General features: G+C 43.9%; 1 protein-coding gene across 1 annotated transcript in view; it reads left to right on the forward strand.

The window, feature by feature from the left end:
• The first annotated feature begins 4,150 nt into the window (after positions 1-4,150).
• The window catches only part of PGBD5 (piggyBac transposable element derived 5), a 72,230-nt gene continuing 53,892 nt past the window's right edge, over positions 4,151-22,488 (forward strand). Inside the window, 2 exon segments of the mRNA XM_039568691.1 lie at positions 4,151-4,435; positions 4,437-4,851. Coding sequence (XP_039424625.1) covers positions 4,169-4,435; positions 4,437-4,851 — 682 coding nt within the window. The 5' untranslated portion in view covers positions 4,151-4,168.

Raw genomic sequence — 22,488 nt, forward strand, 5'->3', positions numbered from 1 at the left:
GGCACTGAGATGGAAGACAGTTTGAAATTCAGATTCCAGGGTGCACTTTCAGAACAAGTGATTAGAAAAGAATAATTTTGTAATCTAATTAGATATTATTCCATCTCAGTGTATTTGTGCTATGGAAGGCACACACCAGGGCTTAGTTCTACAAACTCCATGAAATCAATAGGAAGTGAAGAAGTTGAGACAGAAATGTCAATATTCTGTTGGATCTAGGCCAAGGCTTGACAGTGTAAATATGGTGAAAGATGGCACAAGATCCTTCCACAAAGAGATAACTATGAAAAATAAGTTACTGAGAAGTGAGAAACAAGAGATTTCCCACTATCATAGTCTTAACCATGAAGCTTTTCATGGTCAGAAGGAGTGTACCAAAGGCATCTTTTCTGTTGCAATAAAACCAGAAAACTTAAAGGAAAAAAACACCAAACATTTTCTCTGTAGACAAATTAAAAGTGAATCCACAGGTTACCATGGCTACAAAAGTCCATTTACTCTAGTAGTGTTTTCTAGCAGCTAAACACAAGTTTAAGTGATTAAGGAGAAAACACAGTTATGTTTATAACATTCCATTAGGTTTACATAATTAGATCTTTCAACTGCAAACCACCACTGGTGACGGTTTTCTTGACTGTTCATAAAAGCCCAGTGGACTGATGTAACCATTTTTAGAACCATCCATTGTATTTCTGCACCTCTGCAATCATTTGGGATCAAATGACTACTAGCATGTCATACATGGCAATTTTCACAATCCAGAACACTCATTTTGGGTTACAGTAATCCAATTGGCAGCTTCTGTGGATGGTTGGAGGGGTACACAAGAAAAGCTAATTCTTAGACCATAAGGCAAGCCAAAACCTTAGGCATGCAGCCCTGTGTGGGAGCCTCTACAGTCCTGCCTCCTAAAAGTAATCTTCCCATACACGCATGAGAGACTAAAGCCGTTTCTCTGCTTGTGGGACAGGCAGAAGAGGGACTTGTCATTTTATACACTAAGCTGAAAGAGGAGAAATTTCCATCAAAATAAACTGCATGTGTGTATGGCAGCAGACTCCGTCATTAAAATGTCATGTTGGATTGGTAGGTGAAAGGATCAGTCCCATCTCTCTCCATCAATGCAGTGATCTCCTCCCAGAGCTCTCATGTCCATCACTCTCTTAAAAAAATGAAAACTGAAGTTTTGGCCATTAGGAGGGAGGGTCCTGGCAGTGTGCATCAGCCAGCTGTGATGGGAGCCTGTTTTTGGCACAAAGCATGCAAGAGTTGGGAGACATTGTCTTTGCTGCAACCCACGGACAGAGAGGGCTCTGTGGGTTTCTTCAGTCTCTGGACTGTTCCCATGAGTTCTTTTACTGGGAGCCCATTCTGATAAACTTCTCTTTCTGTCCTGGGCTTCGGAGCAGTCCTTGTAGCTGTTGTGTTTCACAGAAAAGAAGCAGCAAATTGAAGACATTTGAGTGTCCATGGACACTTTCATAGAAGCTGGGTGCTGAGGTGAATTCTACATCACCTGGATGGACACCTCCATCCTTCCAAAAAATCAAAAGTGTATTTCAATGTCCCTATACAAAGAACCTGTCAACATATTTGAAGTGGCTTTTTTCAGTCTTAACCATTGTGTGAGAAGATCAACAAAGGGCATCCCTATTTTTTTGTTTCATGAGAACAGCATATAAAACAGACAACATTTGTGAAGAAGAGTCTGTGGTTTTCTACATGCCATCCCAGCAAACTGGATTCATGATGTTCAAGCTGGTCACTCACTACCAGCAAGAAAACTCATGCCTTCCCATCATGGTACTCTGAAGACACAGGGTGGCAAAGATAGATTAAAATGATACCTTGGCCTACAGAGCTCTGATTTCTGGTGACCAGTGAGATGAAAGGAAGCCAGTGCAATGCTCAACTGACAGGCTACATCGGCAGAGATTGCAACTAAAAAAAAAAATCCATTTGTATATCAACTTAGTAATTTTTTAATATCATCAATAAGACACTTGACATTTTTGAAAGTAGAAATGCAACTTAAATCTCAGCCTTCAAAATACACAGGGCTTTCCTGTTTACTTAAAGATGCACAGAAGATGGATTCTTTTCTCTGGATTTGCCTGTATACATTATATAGAACTTTAAAGTTTTAATGAAGCCATTGCAATTAAAAAAAAACTGAATAGGATGTAAGATTAATCTTTTAAATACCTACACAATCCAGCTTTTATAATTTTCCATGTTGTGCTATAGTCCTTGAGAATCATCAGAAGGCCATTAATCTTCCTTTTTTAAAGACAGAAACATTCAGTGTTATAAAATTTGTTAAATCTGTAGCACTAACAGATCTTCAGACCAACCTAAACGGAAAGTTTGCATCAAAAAATGCAAATTGTTGGGGAAGATGAAACAGGAAAGCCTTGGAAATATGATTGCCTGACAAAAGATTTTGGGAATATGAAAACTACAGGCAACATCGAAATGAAAGCCACTTTTGAAATACCAGGTCTTAGTTACTAAACAACTAGAAAACAATGGTATGGCCACTGAAGTAATCCCCTTTTGATTGAACAATACCCTCTGCTAGCAGGCAGGTCCAAGGGTCAGAGCAGACCCTACTAGCTCAGCAGAAGGGGTCCAAAGAGTAGTTTTTAGAAGTTAAGATGTAACACTCTATGGTAATATAAGAACTCTTATAGGCTGTATGTAAATGCTATAGGATTTGTATCTTGTATTAGATTGGTTAGTGACAATTAGAATATTCAGTACAGAAGATGATTTATTGTATTGTAACCAGGACTTCAGACATTCTCATTCTCTCTTCTCACTTCTTACTTCTACTTCGATTCTCACTTCTCAATTCTCTTCTATTCATTCTCTCTCTCTCACCCGTTCACTCTCTTGCTCTCTTGGGCCTGCTCAGAGCTGAGTCCAGCAGCTCTGAGCAGTGCCCCAATACCCACGCCCTTTACAATAAACCGGCTGTGTCCCGAGACCTGCCTATAGAGATCTCTCGTCTCCATCCGTTACCGTCTACGTCCGGCCGTCCCGACTGGACCCCAGAACCCCCCGAAACCTACAGCAAATAATATGCCTCCCCCCCCCCCAGTTCCATACGATCAGTCCACAGAACCCGGTTACTGTTCATTTTGAAAGCACTGCTGTGAAAGGGTAGGCTCGATAGCTGCTATTGCGGTTGACAAGGGAGTGAAGGACTGTCGTCCTAATGAGTGTTTGTACAGTAACCAGCACAGCGGTATGCCAAATCACAAATAATAAACCCTGATCAGAGATTTCAAACATTCCTGTAACATCAGACAGACCATTCTGACTGCTGCACAACCAGGGACATCAGCTGCTGTATGAAATCCTTAGATTACTCCAGGGATACTACTGAGTCATGTTTAACTAACCCGGTCACGGCACGGGTGTTTTCACTTGCCTCGTTTTTCTTGTGCCACGATATTGCTTTTAAATCAGCGGCAATTTTGGAAGAATGGTTACTTCACATAAGAAACCAAACCACGCACTGGAGGCGCTGAGCCCCACACCCTGAAGAGAGCTGGACAGGCAGGAGCGCGTGTATGTCCCACGGCCAGTGCAAAGCCGGCACGGAGCCCAAGCCGGGTGGTAGGGCCTGCCAAATGCCAGGTGTCCCACAGCCCTGTGCTCCAGCACCTTCCCCACTTTCCTTCAAGGGCTGCCCCGGCGCTGGAGCTCTGTGTCCTACTAGGGGGCAGCGACACGAGGGCCCCCCCTGCTCACGCTGTCCTCCATGACGAGCTGTGTGGCCCCGGCCACGCTGTCGGGGCTCGGACCCACCGGGTTAACACCTCGGCGCCTTTCTCCTCCCAGTCCGCGGGAGCCCTTCACCCTCTCCCCGCACGGCGGGCGGTACTGAGGCCAGCGCTCCTGCCTCCGCCTGTGCCGCTCCAGCACCGCGGCAGGGAACAGCTCCGGCAGGGATCGGGGGCCGGGAGCTGGAGCGCTGCTGGGGGCAAGGACCCCCCTCCCGGCGTCGGAAGGCAGCGGCAGCCCCACGGCAGCCGGCGCTGTGATTTTAAATGGGCGGAGCGGCGGCGAGCGGCGGGGCGGGCGGTGGGCGGCCCGCGCTGGCTCGCGGCGCCCATATAACCCCACCTCCCGAGCGCGGAGTGCCGCGGCAATTGGCTGGATGTGGTACTTGGAGATGTTGAGCTGGCTCCTTCCCCCCATGTCCCTGCACACACACAGGGGCGGGTGGTGCGGGCGGGAGCGGGAGGCAGGGCTCAGCCCCGGTGGCGGCGGCGGCGGGGCTTCCCCTCCTCGCTGCCTGCCCGCTGCCGTGCCCGAGCCGCTCCTGCTGCTGGGCTGCTGCCTGCGGCCGCAGGACCCGGCCGAGCCGGGCGGAGGGGAGCGCGGGCGGCTGCTGGCGGCGGCGGAGATGATGGCGGAGGGCGGCGGGCGGGCCGGCGCGCAGGAAGGCATTATCGCTGCTGGAGGCGGCCCGATCCCGCTACGAGAGCCTGCAGATCTCCGACGACGTCTTCGGGGAGTCGGGCCAGGACAGCAGTGGGAACCCCTTCTACAGCACCTCGGCCGACTCCCGCTCCGCCGCCTCTTCCCAGGACGAGGAGGACGACGAGGAAGACGAGGGGCGCCCGGGGGTGCCGAGCCCGCGGGGCAGGGCGGCCCGGCGCCGCGCTCCCCGGGCGGCGGCCACCCCGGCGGAGCGGCGGCGGCAGCGGCAGGTCTGCGGCGGCAGCGCCGTCCCAGGCGGCCCCGGCCCTATGGAGGAGGAGGAGGAGGAAGCGGAGAAGGGGGGCTGGACCCGGTCGCTGCGAGACGTCCCACCCCCTCATTTCAAGGATGGCAGCGGTACGAGGAGAGCGGGCTGCCGGGGCCGGGGGCGGCGGGTTCGGGCGGCCGTGGGGATGCCGGCGGGGGTGCCCGGAGCGCGGCCCCCACGCTCGGGTCGCGGCGCAGCCACGAGAGGGAAACCCCTACACGGGCTCAGTTGCCGCTTGGGCTGCTGCCCGGCGCCGGGCCTCACGGGCGGGGGCACGGCAGGTGCCTCTTGGCAGGCCCCTTCCCGGGAGCGGCCCCGCTGTCTGGCCGCAGGTGCCCAGGGCTGGGCGCGCCGGTGCCGGAGAGCCCGGCCGCGGAGGTGAGCGGGAGGGCGAGGAGAGGCCGCGTGTGCTTAGTCACAGGCATCCCCTCCCCAGCGGGGAGCAAGGTTCCCCATGGAATGAGGACAGGCGCTGCCCCGAACAGGGTGGGTGCCTAGGCCCCCGCCGTGGCTCCGCTCCGGTGTGCGGCTGGCTCCTCGTCCCCACTCATAGGTGGGGAAAGCCGCTGGTCAGGGCACTGCGGGTCACCTGCCCTGCGCTGTGCAGTAGGGCTCTGGGATTGGGACTGGGATTCCCCCTGGCTGCAAGGTTTCCTGTGCAGCCGTCCCTAAACTTAACCCTCCTTGTGTGGCTTTTGGCCAGAGCGCATACCAAGAGAGTGGTGAAATGACACAGCGCGACCTACAGCAGCAGTGCGCTGCACGGAGATCTCCGCGGAATGGCTTGTGTAGCAAGTTGCACCATTGGTTTGCCGAGGGAGCCATTATAACATATATCTGCAGGCCTCGACAGCCAAGTTGACTGTGTAGCAGATCAGCAAGGCATTGCAAAAACAGATTAATTGTTATGAAAAGCTGGGATGTGAAATTCAACATGTGCATCTCAGACGAGGATGGGATGATTGCTGTCAATTGAGTGGGCAGTTTGCCTGTCCTAAGGTTGCTTCTCTTTGCTTTTTTTCGGTAGTGTTTAATTCCTTCATTTGGCTGCTAAAAGTAAATGGCCAAGAATGCTGCTGCACTCGGTGTAGTGTGCTGAAATTTGTGCAGTGGGGCAGGCAGAAACCTATCTGAGGAAGCAGCTTGGGATGGTTGGGGAGGAAGGTGGAGCTAGCACTGAAGCCCAGAGAAAGTTCAGTTCTGCTTCTGACAAATGTCCAGATAGAAGCTGTGTTTGCTTCTAGAAATATCTGAACCTTGTAAAATGTTTAAAAATCGCTGTTATGTGCCTCTATAAAGAACTCCTGAGTTTTATTGAAGGTTCTTATTCATAAACATATCTAAGATGACATTCTGGACTATAAGCTTCATGATGTGATGGTATTTCAGCATTGGTTCTCATCTAATTTCTCTGCCTTTGATAGCTTATTTCATCATATCATTACTTTATAGTAATACCCTTTTTAATACAGAACTGGGATTAGTGCTTTAATACTGGTTTGGAAAGGAATTGAGTTGATGAACTGTTAATTCAGGAATTCATATTTCCTTTGATATAAAGGAGTCTGATTAATGGTTGACAGGGACAATGCAGATGTCTCTTGAGGAAGGTGTATGGATATTGCTGTGAATATTTCCTTCCACTAATAGATGCAGAAGAGGATACTTCTGCCCTTTCATTCTGTTGATTGTGATGATGATGATAGATGCTGCATGCTCTTCATAGAATGGTAATTTGGTTTGGCTAAGTTCAGGTAATGTAGTGATTTGATATGTGGGAAACATTTACCATCTGTGGTATTTTTATTTTTGATTACTCAAATTCCAAGCTATGGAAACTACTGCATTGTATATAACTAAGCTCTTATAAATCTAGTTTGTAGATTGACTGACTTTAGGCAGGTATCATCATCGGAGTCATGCTAAACATACTTGTGCTGGCACCATTGTTGCTTCATGGGACAGCATTCTGACCCAAAAGTTTGTATCTATACCTGCTGAGGAAGAGGTCTTCACTGAGCTCCCTTGCAGTGACAGCTTGTCTTTCACTCCCTTATGGAGTACAGCAAGAAATACAGGGTTAGACAGAGCACTAAGAAAACTGTATTCTTGGTTCAAATGTATTGGACGTAAGATCCTTTCTCTCTAGGTTCTGAGATTAAAAGGAGTAGGTTTACATGACACTGAGATAAAAATTACCTTTGGTTAGCACCAAAACTTCAGAGTGTGGCATTTTGGTCAAAATCTCAAGGTTTGGTTAGGGGCAGGTACTTGACATCATCTGATGTCAGAAGACAAATGTCTCATGAGACTTCAGCCTCATTGATGCTGGAGATAAATTCTTGAATCAGACTAGGATCAAACCTACTGTCAAGCTCTTTGGTTTGGGAGACTGCTCCTTCATGAAAGGGATTGTGTGGAGGAGGAAAAGGTTTGAGTTAGTTAATGAGAATGAGCTAGAGCTCCCAAGAGGAAGAATAAAGAGCCACTTATAAAGCTTGTGGTCTTTTTAACTACAAGTAGAAAATACTATTGCTTCCCTTTTTTCTTTTGAATAAATTACTTATTACTACTTTTCCCTTCCCAGCCTCAATATTGAACTTACGTCTTTAAAAAGTATTGTACCCATCCCTAGAATTAATCTTGAGCACAGACAGGCTGATACTTCATCCCAGAAATACACTCAAGACCCAGATGTGCTGGGGGCTGCTGGCAGTGTGTTAGATGGTTGAGTATGTCCTCAGTCTGCAGTCAGTCACCGCATGTATGCATGGTGATGCCTGCCTTGCTTGTGTGGCAGGTTCTGACAAACTGGGAAAGGTCTGGCTTGACTTACGTGTGAGGAGATAAGTGCATTGCTATGCAACATGGTGCTGTTTGTGTCCCAGATTTTTGTTTTCTGCCCCTTCTTCAGGGATCTCCAGTTCCTGTTGTTCCTGTTCCATATAATAAAAATAGTGGGTGCTTAGATTCCCTGGGGGAAAAAAAAAGCCAACGTTAATAGCTTTAGCTGACTTCCTTTGTTGAAATCCAAAATAGCTGTTAACTTTAACATAGAGGTTAGAACAGATGGCTTGCTGGCACTTTGTGTTACTTCCTGTTAAACTATTTTGCAAATCACTCTTTTAGTTGGTGAGAAAATTCCCAACCATATGATTTGATACCCTCATTTATAAACTGGTAACTTGTGGCACTGTGTAGTTCTAATTAAATCAGGTTGAGGAAACAAGTGTCTGCTACAAATATTAAAGCAGTAATGTAAGTTCTGAGGTACTGGGATGTGAGTAATGGATAGGAGATCTTGGGGAAGTTGCTGAAATGCCTTTCCTTCACAAAGAGCACCTGGCTACAGCAGGTCCATGGGTAGGTCAACATCTGTGTTTAAAAGGATGATGTCATCCATGGTCAAATGCTGGTCAAAAGCTTTTTGACCTAGTTGTAGAGTGTGGAAAGAATAAGAGAACAAATTGCTGCTAGAATAGGGAAAGAATAATTGAAAAGGAGAGAGAGAGCAAGCAACTACTATTACAAGCCAGTATGTGCCAGTAACTCAACATATGCCCTTCATTTTTGGTTGCTCCTGCCTCAGACTTGATTGATGTGCTCTTCCTTTCTTTAGGAGTGGGGTGGCTCTGAATGGTGCTTTCCCTTGTTAGCTCAGTAATGTAGCCAGCAACTGTTCTGTGATATATTGAGGCACTATTGCTTCTGCTCTTGGTTCTTTTGGGGTCTTTGGAGGTGCGAATATCCTGGTATTGCTGCAGCTTGATGTTCCTGATTTGGGGTAGCTGGCATTTTCTTCCTAGGATCCAATGCGTCCTATATCAGTGTAGTTCAGCAACCAGAAAATTTGACCTCAGATGTAAGAACACTTCTTACTGTTAGGATGCTATGTTATGGTTATGTTTTAGGGTGGCAGCAATAGCAGGGAAATGTAAGCAAAAGTTAATGTTGAAGTCTTCAAAGATATGGGCAGTTAGTGCTACTGTTTCCTTCATTTTCTATGCCCTCCAAACCCTATTCTTAAGCCTAGACCTAAGGACAAAATATTAAGAATGTTCCTTGCTGAAAGAGCATAGCAGGTCCTCTTTGAGTTGCATTTAGACAGTGAAAATATCTTTTATGGATTTCCAGAGTGTTTCTCTGAAACAATGTGCCGTAAGTTGCCATCTTTGAAGAACATGCTGCTGTATAACAGCATGCTCTCAGGAAGAAGCTGCTAGGACCATGTTTAGCAATCTTGTTGCCTTGAAGAAGTTTAAGCAAATATTTAAAGTAATTTTTAGTATTTTCTGTTCCCAAGAGTGTGGACAGGCAGATGGGAAGGCAGCATTCCAGCAGCAGGGAGTCTGGAAGAAGAGCTCTTGGGTCAGGCTGGGCCATAAAAGAGGGCCATATACATGCTACCACCTAACAGTGCAGGAACTCTTGGGTCAAGTTCAATAATAGAATCTGAAGACTTTAGGCTTACTAGATTGATGTCAATATTTAAAGATGCTAGAGTAACAAAAGTATGAAAGCTACTTAGTCACTTATGTCAGATTCTGCTTCAGAAATATCTGGCCCAAATTTTCTGGCTGTAAGTGGATAAAGTGATGTTGATATGATTTGTTCTTATTTATGTCATCAGAGAACTTAGCTGCTTTTGACTTTCATAACCATGGACAATATTGGGAAAAATGTGTATTTATATAATCTGTTCTTGCATTCTAGGTAGAAATTACTTATAATGACAGTATCACAACACTTTCAGGAAGATATGATCAATACATCTCAAAGACGTACATTACTACTTTGCAAAGCCTTTATAGGATGACTTAAAGTCTTGAAGTTTTGCTAAATAAGTGAATTGTGCAAAGGCTTAGTATCTCATACATATTACAAAATCTAGATGTGCTTTTCAGGAGGTTTTAATGGCTTTAGAGCACATTTTCCTGCTTCCATCATCACTGAAGAGAACAAAGTGCATATGACAGCCTTATTGATTAAAAAATTTAGTGCACCTTAGCTATCTGTGTTCCCTTGCCTCTTTTGCCCATACCTCTGCCTTAAACGTGCATTTGAGGAACAACCTAGTATTTAGATAGACTTTACAGGGGAAAAAAAATCACTGGTTTTTTTCTGCTTTTATAAAAAGAATCTGTTTTGGTCAGTACTCGAGACAAGTCTATAAGCACTGCAGATTAAGGTCTTCTCCATAGACTCTATCTAGCCTTTTACAGAGAAAAAGCATATTTGCTCCTAGATCTGTTACTGCATAAAATGAATCTTTTCTCCTTGCAGCTATTGATGGGGTCATTTAAAGTAGATCAGTTCCTACAGCTACTCATGTCCTTTAGTCAACATCTCAAAAACAGTACAGCAAACAGTTTCCATGTCTGCATACCTTTTAAGTCAGCCTGGAGAGGAAATCAGCCTCTCTGTTCAGTCTAATGAGGATGCTAATGGTGGAGTTGACTTGCAAACTCTGTATTGACTGCTAGGTCACAGGAGGTTGTCCTGGATGCCATAGACTTAAAAGAAACTGGAAATGCCTCTTAGATGTTCATGTTCATATAAGGGTTTTGCTTCCCTCCTGTGCTCAAGCTTCAGAATTTTTGGAGTAGATGGATTTAGCAGTTTGGAAATACGAGATATTTCCCAAAGGGAAGGTAATTGTGGATATAGTTACACATCCTGACTAGAGGTCAGTGGGGTATAATCACTGAAATATCTCATTCTTTCAAGTACTGCCAAAAATTGGGCATGTTACTAGAAAACAGAACAGATGGACTCAAAAGGAATGCATGGCTAGAACAAATGCATGAGGATACTATCATTTGACGTCTTACTTTCTTGTAGCAAGCCATCGTTTCTAGGAGCTTATCCAAGCTCCCCCTTCATATTCTTTAAAGAACAGGATGTTAACCAGTCACTGGCCCTGGGTGAAAATGAATGAACTCATACCTGAGTAGGTCATTTAAAAATTAAGCCAGTTCCTTGATTGACAGACTGCAGGAAAACAGGCTTGGAAAGCTCCACAGCTGATTTTGTCTCTAAGTTACTCCTGGACTATCTTCTTATTTTCTATGAAAACAACTGGTATTCATGTAACATGGTAGAAAACATGCTTTTGATTCTGCTTTCTTGGATATCATGAGGGATTCACATGACCTGTATGGACAAACCACGCATAGTGTTAAGGACAAAGAACAAAACCAAGCAACTTCTATTCAGCAAGCAATAAAAAGCTGTAACTATGCAGCTGCAAACTGGGCAAGTTGAAGTGTAGTTGATGAGGCACATTGTAAGGATGCCAAAATCATGTTGGAGAGGGATACACAGGAGACACAGAAGAAGAATACTGTGTATGTATCTGTATGGATGGGGGCAATTAGCTGTGTGTTGGACAGGAAGATTATTGGACTGACATAGATACAGCAAGCCCATCAGTGGGCACAAATGAAGGTGTTATTTCTAGTGAAGAAAAAGCAGAAAAAGACCTAAAGCAGCTGCTGTTATAGCTGTGATTCATTTCTGATTACATATGGCAGGGAGGTGGGTGTGTATGAAAGATTAAATTCAAGCAAAAATAAGAATATCTTTTTTAGTTACAAAATTCACTGTTGTGGAAAGTCTGACTATCCAGTGCATGTAGTCATCTCTGCTTTTTTTGGAAAGGTAGATGCTGGTTAACTTCTGAGTGGGGCGCACCTGTAGTTGTGCAGTGCTAGGGGTCAGCGTGTAGCTGTGGGCGTGGCTGTTCCCATTGATGTCATGGTGCTGCCTGCTGCCAGATGCACCCTGTTGACAGAGGGCTTGGACAATGGTAATCTTGTCAGTTCGTGCCCAGGGACACTGCTTGGAAGAGGCTACATGTATTGAAACTCATACATGTGTGCACTTACACATTCAGAATCATAGAATCATTAAGGTTGGAAAAGACATTTAAGATCATCAAGTCCAAATGTCAACCCAGCACCACCACAATGTTCATGACTAAGCCACGTTCTCAAGTGCCATATTCATAGGTGTTTTGAACACTTACAAGGATGGGTGGCTCCACCACTTCCCTGGGCCATCTATTCCAATGCTTTCTAACACTTTCAGTGAAAAAAAAATTTCTTATATCCAATCCAAACCTCCCCTGGCACTACTTGAGGCTGTTTCTTCTTGTCCTGTCACTTGTTACTTGAGAGAAGAAGCCAACCCTGTCAGGTAGTTGTAGAGAGCAGTACTGTCCGCCTTGAGCCTCCTTTTCTCCAGGCTAGACAACCCCAGCTCTCTCAGCTGCTCCTCATAAGACTTGTGCTCCAGGCACTTCACCGACTCCACTGTTCTTTTCTGGACTCCCTCCAGAACCTCGATGTCTTTCTTGTTGTCAGGAGCATAAAATTGAACACAGGATTTGAGGGGCGGCCTTGCCAGTGCCAAGTACAATCACTGCCCTGGTCCTGCTTGCCACACTATTGCTGATACAGGCCGGGATGCCACTGAACTTCTTGTCCACCCCTGCTCACACTGGCTTATGTTCAGCTGCTGTTGATCAGCACCCCTTTTCTTCTGGAGAAAGGATGCAGGATAGATTTCCAGCCACTCTGCCCCCAGCCTGTAGGACTGCATGGGGTTGTTGTGACCCAAGGGCAGGACCCAGCACTTTGCTTTCATGAACCTCACACAGTTGGCCTCAGCCCATGGATCCAGCCTGTCCAGATCCCTCTGCAGAGCCTTCCTACCCTCCAGCAGAACAACACTCCCACCCTGCTTGGTGTCATCTGTGAATGTGCTCAGGGTGCACTCAATCCCCTCATCCAGGTTATCAGTGAAGATACTGAACAGGCCTGGCTCCAGTACTGAGTCCCAGGGAACACCATTCCCTGGCCCTGTCATTCAGCCAGGTTTCTCCCCAGCAAAGAGTACAGGCATCCACACCATTGGAAGACAATTTCTCCAGGAGAATGCAGTGGGAAACAGTTGTAAAGGATTTACTAAATCTAGGTAGATTACATCCAGAGCCTTTCTCTCATTCACTAAGCACATCACCTTGTGATACGAGGAGATCAGGTTGGTCAAGCAGGACCTGCTTTTCATAAATCCATGTGGCTTATGGCATTTGGAATATGGGGTCTAGTTTTCCTTATTCTGCCCCAGTACAGGGTAAATAGATCAAGTGGACTACAACACAAGAGGTGGCCAGCCCTCCCCAGAGGGCAGGGTGGCGGTTCATAAACCTTTTGCTGCAGCAGCCAACTGAAAATGAACCACCTTAGGTTTGGGGTAAGGGATTCCCAGGATGATATTGAAAAATGTAAGATGCTCTTACATCTATCTCGCTCGATATGTTGCATTATGGATATAAATACATATGTGGATATAAATTCTTTTTTAGCCTTTCAAAGGGCTTCTAGCTTTCTGGACTGTATTCTTGAAAAGGATCACTAGATGAGAAGACCTTCTTAAACTGAACACTTTCTCATTTTTTGGCCATTATAGTTCTTCCTTACTCATAAACTGGTCCTTTTATGTAGTTAGTGGTTGTTTTGAGATGAAGAAAAATACAATGTTTGAAGGTTTATACATGGAGATCTGCATTAGTTCCCTTTTGTCACTGACTCTGAGATGAAAAGAAATTACGCTGCAAGACTTGGAGTGTGGTTGAGTGATCTGTAGCTATTTTCATGGTGCTAACATTGTTGCAAGTAGTTTCAGTTCTTTCTTTTAAGGGTATGGCTTTAAGTGTATCACAAACCTGTCCCATTGGGAAAAGAGTGATGGGGTTTTAGAGTAAATGACATCTTAGTCTTTCCACTTGATGAGGTTGTAGTTGATGAATAAAGAATGACCTCTCAAAAAAGGCCTTTCTTCATCTGCTTCTGTACTACAGGGTAATGACTCACACTTAAAATGACATCAGAGATGGTCTAAGAGATTGTCCAATCTCTACAGCAGCCCCCTGCCATTGGGCCCCTGGGGGTCTGTCAAAGCAGGGCTTGGCAGCCAGGGCTGTCCTGCCACCCCAGCCAGGAGAGTTGCAGCCGAGGACCCTGAGGCAGCCCTGGGCACTGGGGGGACAGGCTGAGGCTGGGTCAGGATGTGGGTGTGTGGGTGGGCCCGTGGCAGGACAGGGCTGTGCCAAGCTGGAGCCTGGCCCTGCTGGGGTGGGGGCTGATGGCTCTGGGTGGCTGATGTGGAGCCCTGGGCCAGGAGGGTCAGGCATGGTGGTGATCGTGGGGCACTGGCAGCAGCTCCTTGAAACAAGCTCCTTGGCAAAAGCCATGACTTTCTGTAATGGCTCTTCCACAAAAAAGTGTTCAGAAGGAATTTGTCAGTGCTCAGCTGAACCATTGTTTCAGCCCACTTCCCAATAGCTGTGGTTCTCTGCACCCTATCCCTACAGCCCAGGCTGTTGGTAGACAGCCCTCCCGTCAGCCATGGAGAGCCTGGCTGCTGCCACAGAGTGACTGGGAGGTAGTGCTGTCTTGTCATTACCTTTGTTTCATGGGTGCCCTGCAAGTTCTTTTGGTTCAGATTACCTTCAGTGTATATGTCTTGTGTATGAAACAAACCCTGTGGGGGTTTTGGTGCGCAGAGCAGTTGTGTGAAGTTAGGAGTCAGCTGATCCTTGTGGAGGCCCACCATGGTCACTGTGTTCCATGACAGACTTACTGCCTTGTTTTCTGCAGTGAATTGGAGGCAAGCGATGGAGGTTGGAACCATCTCCACAGTACTGGCTCTGAGTTTCACTTTGTGCTTTGTGTTACACTACATCTGTTGCAACAAATCTTACAGACATTAAAATATGTAGCAGGGTGAAGCAGACAGATGCAGAAATATCTGATTGGATAAATATCATCTAATCCCCAAGGTATTCTCACTAAAATGCCTGTTTGTCTCCATTTGAATTGGATAGGTCTGGCCCAGCATCTCCAAAAATGTGTAGCATAAAGATCTGTCAAAAGCTTAAATGTTCTGATGGGACATTTTTACTTTAATTTTATTTAATTTCATTTAATTTTATTTTTTATTTTAATTTAATAAGAACTTGAAAGCGCATTCCTGAATGGAGCTGGACTTCTTGAATTTGTTTATTAAACCTTTAGATAATGTGAAGTTGGGAGTGATTCCATGTACACTGAAGAGCAAACTGAGAATTTCCAAGGTTCTTGATAGCCTGAAATAGTCTGGTGCAGGGAACACAATGGCATGGTGCAAGAGGGAAAAGCTTAGTGTGAAGGCAGCACTGACTAACAGCAGAAGTGGAAAATGGAAGAACTGTCTGGGTGGAAAAGGAACTGGTGGTTGAAGCTGAACACCAGACAAGTGCGACTCAGTGTCATACTGTTGTGAAAAGGCAAACATCCAAACAGAGTGTACAAGACTTGAAATGAGACTGTTTTGCCACTTAGGAGAGAGAGTCTGGGTTGCCAGCCCAGGTGAGAAGCACGTAATTAAATATGAAGATAAAGGACAGAACCGGAAAATCTACTAACTTGGCTGCCTTTTAGTATTCCGGTTTTAAGCCAAAGGGCCATATGGGTAAGTAAAAGAGCTATTGTAGAAAAGGGAATTATCTGCCTTACCTGCTCTGAAAACTAAATATGAGGAATAATGGGTATAAATTGATGGATAATTTAATCAGACATGATAGAAACTCTCAGACAGTGCAGTGGTGCAGAAGACAAATGTGTCACTGAAAACCTAAGAACAAGTGTCATTAACCTGTTACATCTGTTGTAACAGACTGACACCCAGTATGTGTGCTGAATGGGGATAGAGGCCTTGGACTGAAGGACTTCCTGAGGTTCCTTCCAGCACTCTTTTCCTTTGTTTTAGATTGGTTAAGATAAAGTAGCAAGCTGCTTAGTGGCAAGTTAAATGTTGGAGTGTTATGCAAAGGACTTGCTACTTTCATCTCCCATGTCAACTTTTGGAGCAGGGAGAAGGCTGTGCAGCTTGTGGGAAAGAGCTGTGTGCTCTTAGAAGGCTGCCTGATCTGTTAAGGTGAAACTCCCTCCTTCCCTTCGTCCCGGAAAGTGGCCCAGGCACACTTGATGGTTACTTAGGGTGTTGTTTCCACACTCACTTCTATGGTAATGAGTTGTGTCCATGAATCTTGTATCTCTACTCAAATGACTTACTCTGAGACTCCTTTATGTTCAAAGCACTAATCTGCTTATGTTAGGGACATCTGATATGACACTACCCAAATACTTGTGAGATTAGTGGTGCTACACTCTGGAGGCAGTGCATCATCCAGTGGTGCCTGCGTTTGTACTTGCCTTTGTTCATGACACTTTTTGAGGTATAAAGAGCTTCCTTGCAACTGAATCCCAACACAATGCTCTGTAGGTGTTAAGGATGGATACATGGAGGAAGATGAGCGCAGGTCTGGAAGAGGCCCAGCTAAGTCATAGTGCAGACACTTGCAATAACTGATAATCATGTAACAAGTGTCCTGGCAAGAAAGAACAACAGAATGTCTACTCCATGATTTTTCAGTTTGTGGACTGGGTATCAGAAGGTTGTTTTTTCACTTTTTTTGTGAGCATTGCAATATTGTTTCATCTTCAAAGACTACTTTTTGGCACTTAGGTTTTCTTTTTTCCTGATATTTACCTCAAGTATATTTAAAGAGATTTGCTGTTTAGTTTTCTTGTGTTTTTTTCTCTTGCTCTTTTTTCCCTCTTTTTTCTTTTTCTGTCTTTTTTTTCTGCCTAGGCTAAAAATAAGAAAGTGTCATATTTCTTCACAATCTTTCCTTGCAAGAATACACCCCTACTTCTAGTAGTAGTTCTCTGCCTTTTCCAGTGTAGGATCAACTCTTTGTTGACAGATTGCACAGGTGTCCAAGTAAGGTCTTACAGTTCCTTGTTCAACGGTACTAATGCATCACTATCTCCACTAAAGATAACCTGCTTTATGCTACCCAAAAAATGACTGTTCTAGAAGTCAGTTGTGTATCACTTTTCTGCAGAATAAGAGATTGTGTCTGATAATTAGAGAAAAAACTTTCAATATGGGTTTTTGAGATTTATTTTGGCCAATAAATTCAGATACTATCTAGTGGGATGATCAGCCCAGTATTTTCTGATAGTGTTTTGAGCATAAAATTGGTTCTAGTTCCATGTCCTGGTAAAAAACAAAATAATGTCTTTCCCAAAGTCACCTCCCTTCATCCAGACAATTTCTTTCTCAGTCAAGGATCTGGGTAAGGAGGACACATTAATACTCTTACTTATCTGTGCTGCTGCCAATTAACAAGTATCTAGCTTGAAACAGAACAGATAAATTCAACTTTCCTGTAAGTAACATCTTAGAAGCTTACCCACTGAAAATGATTTTAAGGTGACCTGTCTATGATACAAATGTCTGCATTTGTCTTGATGTCTTTAATTAGTCTTTCCTTCAAAATCTATTCAGTGTTTAATGAGTATTGGGATCAGAGCAACAAGCTAAAGTCGCCAAGGCTCTTACTTCTTTTTGGCAGTCTTTGTTTTCCCAGCTTAACATCTTACCTTGAACTTGGATTCACTTAGGTTCTTCCTATGGGGCTTCTATTTGAGTATTTGAAGATTAGAAACAAAAATATATACTAAATGGCAAGATTCAAAATTTTTTGTCTTTGTCACAGGTATTGCAGTTTCTGGTGTCCTGTCCTCAGACTCTTGAAACTTACTCTGCTATAAACCTCATTAATTGCCTTGAGAATGAAGCCAAAATCCTTGCCCTAACAGCTGAAACATGCCTAGGTTGTCATGAATCTCTGTGTCATGAAAATTGCTCTGGCTTCACTTCCTCCTTCTTCCCCTTCATCCCCCTTTTATTTTACTGAAGAGCATTTTCGATCTTTCTATACAAGACATGGCTGTTTTGGGTTAAGTGTGAGTACACACACTTCTGTGGGTGTGAGTACAGCCAGCAGTATCAGAACCGATAATCCCACTAGACTCAGGTAAATTCAAAATACATTGAAGGATGTTAAGTTCAAATAGTAGTGCAGGCACCTAACTGCTTTCTGGGACAGATGGTGGGTGTAAAGTATTCAGCTATGGATATTTTTGAATCAGTACCATCAAAGTACCAATTGAATATAAAATGGTTCTAGAAGTATGAAATGGACTTGACACTGTTAATGCTGTTGTTGAGATTGTACCAGTTTGCAACTCTCTTTTCACTTTTTTTTTTTTTTTTTTTTTTTGGCTGCTGGCTATCTCTCCCTGAATCAATAAAAGAAGCTAAGTGAGCAAGTGAGCATCAGTTTTTTTCTAAAAGCAGCCATTTGTATCATATGATGAAGCAGAAATGCTTGATAGCATTTTATGGACATATATTGCAGTAGAGTGAGCGAGGTGTTAAAATAAAACCCGTGCCTTTTCTTCAGGTCTTTTGCTGAAAGGTTGACTTGGAAGGGAGGGGTCTGAGTATTGACCTGGAGCAGCTTGACATAGAGCAGCGCACTGCCAATTGTTCGAAGGTCAGCTTTCTTCCTAAGATAAAAGGGCAGTGGAATTCTTTTTTTTTTTAAGCTGAAATGGGCAGCTAAAGGGAGACTCCTTCAGCACAATACTTTAATCAGAAAAGGAACAAGAAATAAGTATAACAAAAGCTGCTCAAAACTTTACTTTCAAGCTTTCAGTTTCTACTGAATCCTTTTAATCTGTACTATAACCTCTTTCTAACCTGCCCTTCTGTGCTACAGCATTTAGTTTCTCTAATTGTATTTTGCTTCCTAGAATCTTCTCCTGTCATAAAAATGATGTTACTCTTATATCTTAATATTCCAATACTTCACATTTTAACATCTTGTTCTTAGTCATTATGAAACTTCCTTTTTTTTTATTCTCTGGGCTCTGCTGGATGCCATGGCTCCATTGTTCCTATTAAAATTGTAGGTAGTCAGGGGCGAGAGTTCATCAAATTTTGCTTCTTAGTAAGTCAGGCTTTGTGTGATTTTGCTCTGCCCCATGTGCCCAAGTCCATTCTTGTGGGAGGAGAAGGTAAAGGTCTTCCAGATACCGAATTCTCACCTAACTTACGGGAAGATAGCTGATAGGATGACAGCCTTTTGAATTCCCCTTGCTGAAAGATGGCTTGCTTGAGTACAATCCTTATTGTACAGCACATTTGCAGTGAGAAGAGCCTGTAGGCTCCAACAGCATCTCCTGTGATGAAAAAGCAGGTTGGTGTTGAGAAGTGAGGTCATATGAAACAAGTCTCTGCCTGTTCTTGCCTCACACAGTGTATCATAAAGGTAACAGCTGGTACTTCGAACATACCAAAATTATGGCCAGGTGCTCCTGACCACATTGCTCACCCAGCCTGGTGTAGCTGATGTTCCAGATCTGCCTTTGTGGGAGATACAAAATGTGAACTGTCACACCCACCACAACATCAAACGTAGCATTAAAAAGCTCGGAGGAATGCTGTATGCAGCTCAACAAAATTTGAGTTCAGATCTAATAGTGATGTTTATTTATGGGTTTGGTTATCCCATGATTATTCAATCTTTTTGGATGAAGGTTGCACTTCAGGAGTGTCAACTGCCCCCGCATGGAGTTTTGAATTAGCGTTTTATTTTGTCTGAGTTTTGAATGCATCTGTGCTCCTGCTGCCTAACAGAAGAGACCAGTGCAGTTCTACAGGCTAATGCACTGAGTAACAGGCCCAATTCTTTATAGCAAGGATTTAAGGAATAGTCTCCCTTCTCCCTCACCTGTATTGGCAGGAGTGGGAATTGCGTCTCCTGTCTGGTTCTTCCCTCACTTTGCGAAGTGTACCCTGTAGTCCCTCGTCTGCCAGACATTGTTTCTAGAGGCAGGAGGATGTGACCAAAATCAAGCAATAATTTCTATAAAGAAAGCAAAATATTATGGTTTTTATAAACAGTTTTGGTGTAGCTATTGCTTTTCTTTTCGTCTTTGAGACTAGCTGAACTCAATGTTCTGCATGCTCGTGGAGCTTAAATGCTTCCTAAAGAAAGGAGACACAAAGATTTCTTTTAAGTTTTGCTTTCTCTGACTACTGCTGTAGAGAGTCATTGTTAGTTGCCTTGTTTGTAATTTAGAAGAGGGAGGAGAAAGGAAGCAAGCTTTTAAACTGAAGTAAAAAAACAAAGATTTTTTTCTAAGCAGAGTTTTAAGCACCTCATTTGCTGTGTCTTCAAGGACTGTGTACTATACTTGCCAATACTTACTGTTTTGCAGTTATTTCTGTGTTTTATTATGGACTGTGTCACTTGATATTGTAATACTTATACCACTAAGTCATTTGTTTGGAGCATTCCTAGGCTAGAAGAAATATGTTTAATCTCACTTCAAAAACATGCACATCAGTGTAGTGTTGCAGTGATACCTAAGAATAATTTAGTCACTGTAGCTTAAGGTTAAGTATCTGCCTCAAATGCTTTCTGCTGGGCTGGAGCTGAAAAGACCCTAGAAGAGGTTACTGTTGTCAAACTGTAGCCTCGAAAATTTCTTAAAAGAGATCCCTTTTGAAGTTTATTGAAAGTACAACCTGTTTGCTTCGTATCCTGACAACAACAGAAAGTTTGGTATCAGCTCTGAGTGGTAGGAACAACATGAAATCCCCTGATCAAAAGGAAAAATCCATGCTTCCTGAAGAACATGGTTTCCTATTTGCTTGCTAAGGTTTGCGAAGAGTGACCAAAATCTGTAGCGGTCATAAGGCCTAGGAGGGAGGACAGAGGGGCTGCAGGATAGACTGCAGAGAATTTTCAGTCAAAAGACATTCCCCTTTTTTCCTACCACTGCACATATTGCAACCTCAGTCTTGCTTTTAGGATTAATAATTTGCGTGGCTGACTGCAAAATGAGTGTCTGCTCTGGAAACCTATTTCTGCTAGAGAAAAACACAAGGCTCTTACACGTCCTTTTGATTTGTGAGTGACACAAATTGAAATTCAAAGGGAAGTGTCAAGGGATGTAAATATAGGGCATTATTCTTTGAATCCAGAAATGCATGTAAGCATGTACATAGGTGGTACTACTTTAATGATACATGACATATGACTTGAATGAGATGTATTTCTTTAGTGGCATGAAAAGTGTTATACCAATGCTGAAGGACCTCTCACTGATACCACCACTCCCCTGTTCTTACAAGAAGACAGTTTTCTAGGAGGACAAAGGGAAATGACTCCTTTTTATATTGGTATAAAACCTACGAGTAGATCTGCTGAAGTTTATAGGATTTGAGCACACATTCAGCTCTCTGCTAAAGAGAACGTGAACTGTATCTGCTAGGCTGCTTTAGTCCTGAATGCAGTTACTGGAGAACTCGAGGGCAGTGTTCCCCAATCATTTTTGATCATTCACCCCTATCAGTAGAAGCTTTTTCAACAGAAAATCTCAATCCATGTATATTTATTTATAGATTATATACTTGCACTTCTGTACTAATATACTATGTACATTATAAAGCATACACAAAACCATAATTAAAACCAGGATGAGATAAAGACAAAACTAACACTATTTAATTTTTTTACTTTGTTAACAATACAGAAAAATGTTTTCTTCCAGCACCCCAGTAGATTGTCTTGTGCAGCACCCCATGTTGGAAAGCGCTGTGGTAAGTTCATGTATGACCAAGCAGATGGTGCCTGGATCTCGGCAAGGAGGACTGTGGTCATTTGTGTCCAGCCAAACTGCTTCAGTCCAGGCCCAGAAAGAGAATTTTTGTAAAGTGGTTTGAATCTCCCTGCCAGGGATGCTACCAGACCCAGATGTAGCTGTGATGAAAAGCTGTATGTTCACCTGCTTTCTCTGTATTCTCTCTCCTCCCCAAATAAATAACACTCTGATTTGCCTAGTAGGCTCGGGGTTTTGATCACACCAGAGTAATAATCTGAAGGCTTCCCCACGCCCCTCCCAGCAAAACATCAATGGGGGTTATAGCATTTCAGACCTAGTAGAATTTGGACCTTAAGGGCGGCATGTAATAAATTCTTGATATGGAAGGTAGACTGCTACCTATTCAGGGCCATTCACAGTGAGCAGGAAAGGAGCTCCATCAACGATGATGGAAGAAGCTGATGGAGTTTCACAGTAGGTCTTTTACTTTTCTTAATTTTATTTTATGAGGCAGCCAACATAAAGAATGAATGGAAATAAATGTTGTTTAAATGAGAGCTCTGTGAACATAGCAACAAATGGCTGAGGAACTGGAAGGGCCATGTAAAGGAGCAAATCCATCTATAATGTAAAACCAGCTTTAGCAGTTAGGTCCAGAAAGCATAGGAAGTGGGAGGCTCCCTGTGGAGATGTATGTTCTTCTATATTTGCCTTACTTTTTCTGCTCACAGAGCCAAGAGAGCAGTGCAAGACAGCAGTGAAAACTGGAGGCTCTCAGATACCCCTTTCCGTGGGGGATTCCATACTCAAAGAGTGCTTAAAAACCAAATCAGAAAATGAAAGAAGTTTTGGAAACAGATAAGCATACTTGATACTGGAGCTGCAATGCTGTTACCCTGACTGGAGCAGCACCATGTGCTGATTTCTCCCAGAAAGCAAGTTGACACTAGGATTTCTGATGGATGAACTCTGGCTGAGGCATCATCTCAGTAAGGGCATGAAGGAAGATCTCAGCTTTCTATAAAACACGATGGTAAAGAGGCAGAGATGCTTGGATGTCAGTAACAATGAAAGGAAAAAGAATTTTGCCTTGTGAGAACAGTGACTTGCTTAAATAACTCTCAGTTGTTATGTAAGTGGAGACTGTAAGACATC

Source organism: Corvus cornix, chromosome 3, assembly GCF_000738735.6.
Source record: "Corvus cornix cornix isolate S_Up_H32 chromosome 3, ASM73873v5, whole genome shotgun sequence".
Taxonomy (NCBI): Eukaryota; Metazoa; Chordata; class Aves; order Passeriformes; family Corvidae; genus Corvus; species Corvus cornix.